The sequence below is a fragment of the Malurus melanocephalus genome, unplaced genomic scaffold, assembly GCF_030028575.1.
Source record: "Malurus melanocephalus ecotype Western Australia unplaced genomic scaffold, MMel_1.1 scaffold_162, whole genome shotgun sequence".
NCBI classification, from domain to species: domain Eukaryota; kingdom Metazoa; phylum Chordata; class Aves; order Passeriformes; family Maluridae; genus Malurus; species Malurus melanocephalus.
In genome coordinates this window covers 325,492-335,303 of record NW_026623394.1, presented here as the reverse complement: position 1 = coordinate 335,303, position 9,812 = coordinate 325,492, and the positions used below count along the sequence as shown (strand labels likewise).

The window sequence follows — 9,812 nt, the reverse complement described above, 5'->3', positions numbered from 1 at the left end:
TTAGGTTTGAGGGAGAGCCTTGCTCACTACCTGAGCAGGGACAGGGCTGGGAGTGTGTGACCTGGAGCAGGGACAGGGCTGGGAGTGTGTGACCTGGAGCAGGGACAGGGCTGGGAGTGTGTGACCTGGAGGTGCTGTGTGAGCACTGCCACTGCCTCGGAAACCTGGGATGATCTCAATACCTGCCTTCCAACTCTGTGCACCTCCGGTCCTCCCTCTTCTGGTGGCCCCTCAGCGCTGTYCTCACTGGCGGCTGGGGCCTGACGCGGCCGAGGAAAGGGTTGAAGTGGTGGCGGGCTGAGTTTGACCTCGCTGCCCCGGCTCCGGCGTGAGGGCAAGGGTGGACTCAGGGACCTGGGCCACCGTCCTCCCTGAGGGGGCGACCTGGGCGGGCCTCTGGAGTCCTGACGGGGTGGGTGCGGGGCGCGGGGAGGGAAGGCTCGGGGTCCCGGGAAGGCTCGGTGGGTTCGGGGTGATGGCTCCGGTCCAGCCCCGCTCTGAGGCGATGGCGGCGGAGGGACCGCCGGGTTACCCGGGGTAAGGCACTCTTTGGCCTCCGGCGGAAGCAGCCGAGCGCGCGGACCTGCGCACTGCGGCCCATAAAAGCCGCTGGGAGGCGCGGAGGGCCGGGCACTCGCAGCCGGGGCAGGCCGAGTGCGGATCTCAGTGGAGCAGCTGGTGGAGCGGCAGGAGCCCCGGGAAGCGCTGGCGGCCTGACAGACCCCCCCCCCCTTCCCCGTCCGCACCCTCACTGCTTTCTCCCCTCTCGCGGGGGCTGCGGCGGCGACAGCGACAGCCAGCCCCGGAGCTGCGGGCCGCGCCTCCGCCCGCGTCGCTGGATGCTCTGGGGTTCGGTCCCTGAGCGGGGCCGCGGCGCCGGCAGCCCCCGCTGTGGCGGGGCCATGGGGCCGGGCAGCGGCAGGGCACGGAGCCCCCTTTCCCGCTGAGAAGGYCCCTCGTCCCCGCGCCGATGCCGCGCTGTCCCCTCACACCCGGCCCCTGAGACGCCCCCCTTTCCCCTCCCCATGCCCGACGGAGCCCCTCGCCTCGGTGACGCCCTGCAGCAGCCCCGCCGGCCCGGGGGTCTGCGGCGGTATGAGAGGAGCTGCCCCCGCCGCCGGGGGCAGCCAGGACCGGGGCAGGCTCCCACCCCGCCGCCGGCTGCCGTGAGGCGGCTGTAGCTGGAGGAAGAGCCCCTTTGTTTTCCCTCCGTCCTTCCCGGGGGCTTCATGCCCCGCTGAGGGATGATGGAGGTGGTGGGGGACTTTGAGTACAGCAAGAAGGACCTGATAGGACACGGAGCCTTTGCTGTGGTCTTCAAAGGTCGCCACCGCAAGGTAAACAGCGACGGGCTTCGCCCGCAGCCGGAGCGGGGCTGGTTACACAACCCGGGGCCGAMAGGAGCCCCTCGGGTGGGTGACAGCTGCGGTGGTGGTGGTGGGGTTTGTGTCCTCTGGGGAGTTTTGACATGGTTTGGGTGTTCGGGGAGAAAAAAAGAGTCGAAGGGAGGTGCGGGCTGGGTTGAGGCCCGGGTTTGCCCCGCGGCCCTGAGCCGGGATCCGGCCCCAGCATCCATAAACCCTTTATTTTTTCCCTTCCCTCAACCCCACCGGCCTGTCCCCGCTGTTGGCAGCTCCCTGACATAGCGGCGAGGGGAGAGTTGCAGCTGTAGGGGAGGCTGAGCCCTTTGTTTGTYGGGAGGGTCATGTTTATCTCGCTGGATAACGAGGGATCTAATGGAAAATTGTCTCCTTTGGGATTGGCTGAAGATTTCTTAAATTCAGAGGTGTCTGGTTTCCTGGCGTGACTTGCTAATCGCCCCGGATATTCATAGTTACGTTATGGTTTCTTGATGCTGTGAGTTTATTCTGGTGCCTAAAGAGCTTTGCTTTCCAGAAAACAGCCCTTCAGATTTAGCATTTTGGAGGATTAAGGCAGCGCTCACAGCTTGGAGAGGCACAGTGCAGTGATTTTGGGGTTAAAAAAAAAAAAAGGGAGAAAGGGAAACGGAAACTTTTAAGGCCAATAGAGGTGCTCCCACCTTACAAATAAATAGTCAGTTTATTTTTGGATAGCATATAAATAGACAATATATAAGCTTACTTAAAACAGATGGGTTTTGTGCAATTTTCATCTGCAGAGCATAAAAAGGTTGAAAATGAGAAGTCCTTAAAGAACACTAAAAGTAACTTGATCATTGTGAGAGGGCTAAAAAGCAGATACACAGCACTGCTACCAAAAAAATAAATGGAATATTATTACTTGCTTTTGGAGATTTWTAAATGCTTTGAAACCCATTAAAATGCAGTGTAGCTGAAGCTGGATTTTAATAGCTGTCTAAGCTATTGTGGAATGAAATAGTTCTTGATGGTGTCATGTGATGTAGTAATCACTGGTGGGTAGAGGAGGGGTGATCTTGCAACTTTTTCTCTGTGCTTTCCTAGATAGTTGTCAGAGGATAAAGTTTAAAAAAATAAAAAAAGTAAACTGACAATGCTTTTTTTGTTTGTTTCCAGAAAACTGATTGGGAAGTAGCCATAAAGAGTATTAACAAAAAGAACTTGTCGAAGTCACAAATCCTTCTTGGAAAAGAAATAAAAATCTTAAAGGTATGTTAATTTGCAGTGATTTTTAAAGCTGCTTTGCTTGAAGAGGAAAAGAGACTTCTGACCTAGTTCATTCCAGGTCATGGGTGGTATCACAGTAATTGCTGTTGTGCTGTGTGTTTCTTTGTTAGTTACCCAGAAATAAAAAGCCTAAGAAAAATAGAAAAAAAAAATACATATTTAATACTGGAAATGCCTCAGAACAGGTTATGGACATGTTTTTGTAGTTAAAAGTAGAAAATTGTTGTGGATCCAGCGAAACCACATGTGGAAGACTCTGTCCTTCAGTGGGGCCAATGTGACACCTTTTCCCAGCAGATCAAAGCTGAGGGTGAAGCATCAGTTTTTGATCTTTCTTCTTTTTTTTTTGCTCAAAGCTGCCTTGAAAGCTGAAATTAGTGAGCTGACTTTGATTCCTGAAGCAGCTGCCCACTCCTGACTTGTGATAGTGTGGCTGTGGCTCTGAGGGAGGAAATGGAACAGAGTATCCATCAGTTTTTCAGAGTTATTTTATGGAAACATCTCCTTGGGTGTCCATTTAGAGTTCCCTGCTCTCAGAATTTCACATCTCATTGTAATAATGAGTGTTGCTTCTTGTGATACACCACTCCTTTATATACTGATATATACATCTTACATTTCCATTTATTTATTATATACCAGAAATCTTGGTGTTGGGTATATTAGTGTGCTGCAAGTACTTAACAAACAAAAGTTTTTTTAGCAGTTACAAATAATTCATGAGCTGTGCTTTGAGTTTTGTTTGATGTTACTTGGTTTGATTTTCTTTATACTACAAAAGTAAGGTTGATTTGGACATGGCACAGTTGGTTACTTCACTAAGCAAGAAATTCTAAGAGTAGAAAATTAAATYTAGTCAGTTTTCAGTGCTCATTAGAGGATCTTGTGCTCTGGTACTTTTTGTGACAAGTCACAGACATTGAGTTCTGGAACCAAATGTTTTTATGACCTCTGAAGATATTGCCTAAGCTTCCTATTCCTCTAAATATTGTCTAAATAGCTGCAGTTTCCTCCARATTTCATCAGATGGTCTTAAAAAGATTCTCTTTGATTATCACCAAATCAGCATTATCAGCAAATTAAAWTAATAACAATAATAACAGTAGCAACAACAACCTATTTCCATAATACAAATATTTTCTTTTACAGGAACTTCAGCATGAGAACATTGTAGCTCTTTATGATGTCCAGGTAAAATATATTTTGATGCCTTTTTTTCTCATTAAAATTTATTTATGAGAATATAATGAATATATATATAATGTTTGCCAAGTAGAAAATTCTGAATGGCAGCAAGAGCAGCATCTTGGGGATCTCTGTGACAAAAGAAATGTGGTGTTCAGCCCTGTGTCACAGTGAGGAGGAACTGGAGGAAGYAGAAAACCACAATCACATGTATCTATTGCTGTTTGTGTGTTCAAAAGAACAGGATGTAGTGAAAAAAAAGCCAAGCAGACATTTGGATCTTTTCAGATGAATATGAAATTGCTTCAGATTGTCTTCCTCTCTTTATTCCCARAATTCTGCTTGGTAAGGTGGAGGAATTAATGCCCCAGCCTATCTAGGGTAGTGCATTCTGCTTAGTAGGAAGTCCATTTTTGTGTCCTAAGGGCTGCCAGTGTCGAGCAAAGCTAAATAAGACATGAGGTAGCTCACACAGCCATTTGTTCTGCTTGAATRAGAACTATACATTCATCTCCTGGGCTCAGTTCTAATTTTAAATACAGAGTTACACTGATGAAAAAGAATTACTGAGAGCMACCTTTGGGGCATTGCATAGTTAAAGCAACACAAAACAGAGATTGTGACATTCAGTGTTTCCTGTCTTTACACATTCACATCCTAAAAGCTTTTAGTTTGTGTAGATTTGTATCTTTAGCTACAGAAATCTGTGTTCATGTGGCATAAATTAGATGGGCTCAGATTTTCTAGGGCTATAGGATATGAGTGACTTTTGGTGCAAAGCAGTGATGTTCATATAGCAACTGACTGTACATCAAAACTGTTCGTTTCAGTCTATAGACTCTGTTTCTCCTGGATCTTGACTTCAGAATTCTTCATTTTGAGTGCTGTTATCTGCTCTGAGAGGGAAAGTATTGTCTCTWGTGCTTGTTGAGGAAACCAGGTTTTCCTGAGTATTGCTAAGTGGAAATAATCWCTCAGCATACAAAATTTAGTATGTCCAGACTTCTCAAAAGCAACTGGAATTGTTGACTGAGGGTGTTGGTGTGTGAGTAAGCAGCTGAATTCAGATTTATCATTTACAGTTGTTTATATGTGAAGGTTCCTTAGTCAGCTCTGCAGCTCAACCTGGGGGTAGTGGAGTAGTTAAGTGTTTTGATGATTTAACATCTGAGCTTTGGAGAGACTCTTGTTCTTTTGATTTATGCACAGGGAGAGGGCAGAACCCTACACTTGTCTATGTTTTTTTTTTTTTTTTACATGAAGGTTATTTATAAACACAACTTTTAGGCTTTTCTGTTCTGCCACAGGACTTTTGGAATGATCAGTGCTGCTCTATTTGAGAAGGAGTTGTTGCTGCTTGTCACCAACTATTGTGTTTGAATAAAATGAACAGTTAAAGCAAAGAGAAGGGGAAACCTATGTATTCTACCTCGATATATTTCAAAAACATTCTTGGCAAACAAAGCTTGGCAGCAGGATGCTGCTTCTATAGAAGGGATTGCTTTGCAAAGTATGGTATAAAGAGTGTGACACTTGCACAAATAAGCTTTTCCCTTTCTGTTGTGTTTGTGAAATAGCAGACATCATTAACTTCTGTGATTACATTAATTTATAACCCAGCAAGAATGAGCACTATGCAAGGCATTCACATGTCTAGTAGGCTGTTACACCTACTAATTTTCTTCAGCATTTCATGTTCTAGCATGTGCTGCCCTTTTTGTTTGCCAGGGTATTGTGAACACAGTGATACAGTCCAGCAGATAAGACTTTAGGATTTCAAGCTATTTCTAAGTTTACAGAAGCTATTTTTTTTCCCTCAGTGCTGGAGCCAGTGGAGTCTGTGTCACAGTAGGAAGTTCTCAGTGTGAATGGGAGTCTGTTTTATTTTTGCAGTTCTGTTGGGCTGAAGCTTTTCTTAACCTCAGACAGTTTGAAATAAGAAAATGCTCCTGTTTCARATGCAGTTTGACAGATCATTTAGCTGAATAAGCCAAGAGCTGATTGTTGCTCTCAGTTTTCAGATAGAAAACATGGTGTGCAATGAAAGTGGCAAAACAAGGTGAAAAAAGTGTGAATTGATTGTGATCAAGAATAAGTATTTTTACATCTCATAATATTAAATTAAATTATGCTTTGAGATYAAAGCTGTATCCCTGCATGGCAATTTGGAATGTCTCTTTTGAGAAAGGAAAGATAGTTATTATTTTATGTGTTGCAAAAAGCTTTATTTGGATTGATTTTCAGGAGGTAGTTAAATTCCTTCTGCTTCATCTCTCTTCATTTGTGGTTGTGTTCCTGTTGCATGACCAGTGACACAAGTCAGGGGAATAAAGATAGATACACCACGAAGGTTTTAATTAAATCCAAGAAGAACTTGTGTGCCATTCTGCTGATCATACATGAACGTTTTAAAATCTTTCCCACTGCTGATCTTTCCTGTCCTGTGAATACCATTTTGATATGTTATTAGTGTGTCTGGAGTTAAATGACTTCAAGTTCCCATTCATCTGGAGACACACCCCAGTGAACTGGCGTGTGTTMATGGTGGCATAAAAATGTTTTGTTCTTCAGCCAGCAGGCTAATTGCCCTTGATTTCCGTGAGGTGGACGTGCAGCTCTGGCAGGTTTGAGCTGCAGATAAGCATTTTATGTAAGCAGAGCACACCAGTGCTGTTGGTGCCACCTCACAGGGCTGGGGAGCTGCACACAACAGGGTGTGGAGGCAATGGTGCTAAGGCTGAGCCAGCTTGTAGAGGTATTTAAATATTATCTGCAAGAGACAAATGTTTTTCAGTAGTAGGATTCTAGAAAAGAGCTCACCCCTAAGAGTGAAACTAATTATTTTTGTGAAATGCTTTAAAAAACTCAGATACAGTAGATGGATAGCAAGAGAGATATTTTTCAYTTATCTTCTTGGGTAAAAGTGATTAACTTCCATTCAAGAATAAAAAAAACCTCCCAAATCTCTGGAATTGTTTAAGGATGGCTGCTCTATTCCCATGGTGGTGTTGTGGTATGTCATTCACCCTGCAAAAGAAAATCAATCTTGAATCTTGTTAATTGGGGAAGTGGAGCCACTGTTTCTCAAAAGCAAAAGGAGTCTAAAATAACCTCTAACTCACCACCATAAAATACACTGAGATCCTTGGATAAAGTATTCCAGTGAAGTATGAAGGTATCTGTAAGTTGTTTGGAATGCTCTATATTTAGGGCATGAATTTACAGTTTTGTGCAGTTCATGATCCCAAGCGTGTGCTGAGTAGAATTAACCTCTTACAGAGTGCCAGACAGTGCCTGTTTTAGCAAATAATTTAATTCAAAACCTCTCTAGAATGCCAGCCCTCAGAATGAAAGCCTGTAATGTATCTTGGAGATAGCATTTTAGGGGAGTGAATTAATGTCCTCACTGYATGGAGTCTGAAGTTTGCTGTTTGAACAGTAGTTTAGGGAGAACTAATTTCTAGAGTGTTATTGGAGAAACAGTATCTGGATGAAAATTGTTTCTTGTCTGAGCTTGTTGGTACAGAGCAGACAAAAAAACCCTGCAGCTGCTTCTGCTGTCCTTGGAAGCAGTGAAAGCTGGTGGGAATGGAGCCAGAGATCCTTSTGGGACCTACAGTTCAGCTTTTGCTTGTACACAGAGCCCAGGAGTTCTGACTAGGGATGCTGAGGGGAGGARCTGTTGTTTTAGCAGCAGGAATTAAATGCCTCTGGTTTACCCCAGGACTCCAGTTGGTTTGATGCTGTTGTGTTTGTTTCTTGARATATTTGCTCCAGGCATCCTGTGTGTGCTCCTGATCTCGGTGTCTCACAGCTTTCATTGCCTTCCATCATAGCTCTTTCTGAACAGGATGTCTCAATATCTTTATTTTTGTCCCCTCAGCTCCTTGCTTAAATCCTTTGTGTTTGTCAATATCCATCCTCTGTGTGTGTGTGTGTGGCAATAATCATATGAGAACATGCTGTTCAGATAAAAAGGAAAATCTTGCCCTGTAGCAACTGTTAAGGTTTTGAAACACTACCTGCCAACTGATGCCAGCTGAAAGATTGGTCATGACAGTGCAGGAATAATGCCAGTGTAGATGTTGAAGGTTGGGGACAACCAGAATTGGAATTTGTTCTTGGCCCACAGAACCAGAGCTGGAGTTACTACATAGGCCTTTGCTTACCTGCTGTGCCTTGATGCTGTAATTTGAATTTCAGAACTGTTTCAGAAGAGTTACTACACAGTCCTTAGCTTACCTGCTGTGCCTKGATGCTGTAATTTGAATTTCAGAACTGTTTCAGMAGATTTGCTAGTACACAAGTGTGCTAAACCTTTGTTGTGCTGGGCAGCACAACAGCCCCTTTCCCTGCTTCCCATATACTGCTTAAAAACAGCATTTCACATAACAGCAGATGAATGATCCAGTTCTYATGGTGCATTTCTCCATGGCTGATTGCTCTTTTATGTGAATAATTGGCAGCATGCACCCTGTTTGAATCCTACAGGCACATGTCAAGTGACATTTAGTCTGAGATTTAACATTTAGTCAGAATGAACAAAATGTTCAGTCCTTTAGGTGAGAGGAGCTGAACGTGGCAGAAATTGCTGCTGTGTTGCACTCACAAAGTAAACCAAGAGTATTTGTAATACAAAGAGAAACAGCCTTAAAAATATCTGGACCAGCCCCTTTTTGCTGTATCGTTAGAACTTTTGCCAACTTTATTTAAAACTGGGGGGAAAAAAGTGTGTTCCTGGCCAAAAAATTATATCCAATATAGCACAAATTAACATAGCAGAAAATTAATCAGATAATAGCAGTGCACAAGCTGTCAGGGTAGCTCTCATGCTTTTGGGACTCCCATCATAAACTGCATGAAAGTAAAATCTACAGATTTGAAGCAAAAAGRGAAGAGTAACTATTTGCCACAGTTTCTGCTTTGGGAGCTCACTAAGTTCCTTGCAGACCCTCAGCTTGTTCTAAAGGAGGGCTTGTGAACCAAAATGAAATCCAGGGAATGTTTCTGCCAGTATTCCAGAGATCTAGCAACAGCTCTTGGAAGTAACCATGGATGTTTTGACTTCTTTTTCAATTAATGTTTTTTTAAATGAAACTACTGTGGTGAGCTGTGATTCAAGCTGGAACTTCACATCCCCTAAGACAACTGGCGGAAGCCTTGGATTAAAACATAGCAAGTTTTGGCAAATATGTTGCCTCTTAACCACTTTCTCTTAGGTTTATCTGTTTACCTTTCAGAATTGTAAAATTGTTTCCTATTAATATTTGCTATCTTTAACTTCAGATTGCAAGTAAAACTTAGATTTAAGAAGGAGCAAAAGTAGGTTTTTGTTAAGAAAACTTTAAGCAGCAAAGCAAAGCTTGGTGGGCAAAACTGGTAATTGTTGCAACACAGCAGATACTTGTTTTGCTTGATTATTTATCTAGGTRGAAGTGTAGGTCAGAACAACTCCAGCTGCACTAATTTTATGATCTGTACATCAATGCAAATTGTTGAAAGCTTTGTTATCTGTTTCAAGAGGCAGTTTAAAATAACTTGCTAGATCAGCTTTATCCCTGAATGTTAGATCTGAAACATGCTGGTTTTCTAATCTTTCCATTTTGAGCACTTTGCTCTGCTTAGCAAGTCAACAGAAATCACAAGGCTGGGGAATGTTGATAGGGAGAGCTTTATTGTTCAGCAAAATAATTTAGAAGGGAAAAATGTGTCTCCAGAATTGACTTGTTCTTTTCTGAATGTATGCCCAAAATGGAGATCACATTCCCAGTCAAGCTGGCCAAGAACTGCAAAATTTGAGCAACTCTGAAGGGATGAACAAGTTCAGCTGTTTTGAACTAAAACTTGTGTTGATGAGATATTGAAATGTGTTTGGTTATGAGTTCAAGTTGGGACAAGTTGTGGCTGGGGAGGTTGGTATAGGTTCTGTGCAAACTATGACTTCCTCACTATGAATTGGAGCGGACTTTCGAGCCTGGGAAAATGTCTTCATGAAATCTG

The 9,812-nt window shown here is 43.7% G+C and overlaps 1 protein-coding gene across 1 annotated transcript in view; it reads left to right on the top strand.

The window, feature by feature from the left end:
• Positions 1-624: 624 nt before the first annotated feature.
• Positions 625-9,812, top strand: part of ULK2 (unc-51 like autophagy activating kinase 2) — a 34,478-nt gene continuing 25,290 nt past the window's right edge. The window contains exons 1-3 of the mRNA XM_057371935.1: positions 625-1,337; positions 2,517-2,609; positions 3,777-3,818. Of these exons, the coding sequence (XP_057227918.1) occupies positions 1,245-1,337; positions 2,517-2,609; positions 3,777-3,818 (228 nt within the window). The 5' untranslated portion in view covers positions 625-1,244. The remainder of the gene's footprint in view (positions 1,338-2,516; positions 2,610-3,776; positions 3,819-9,812) is intronic.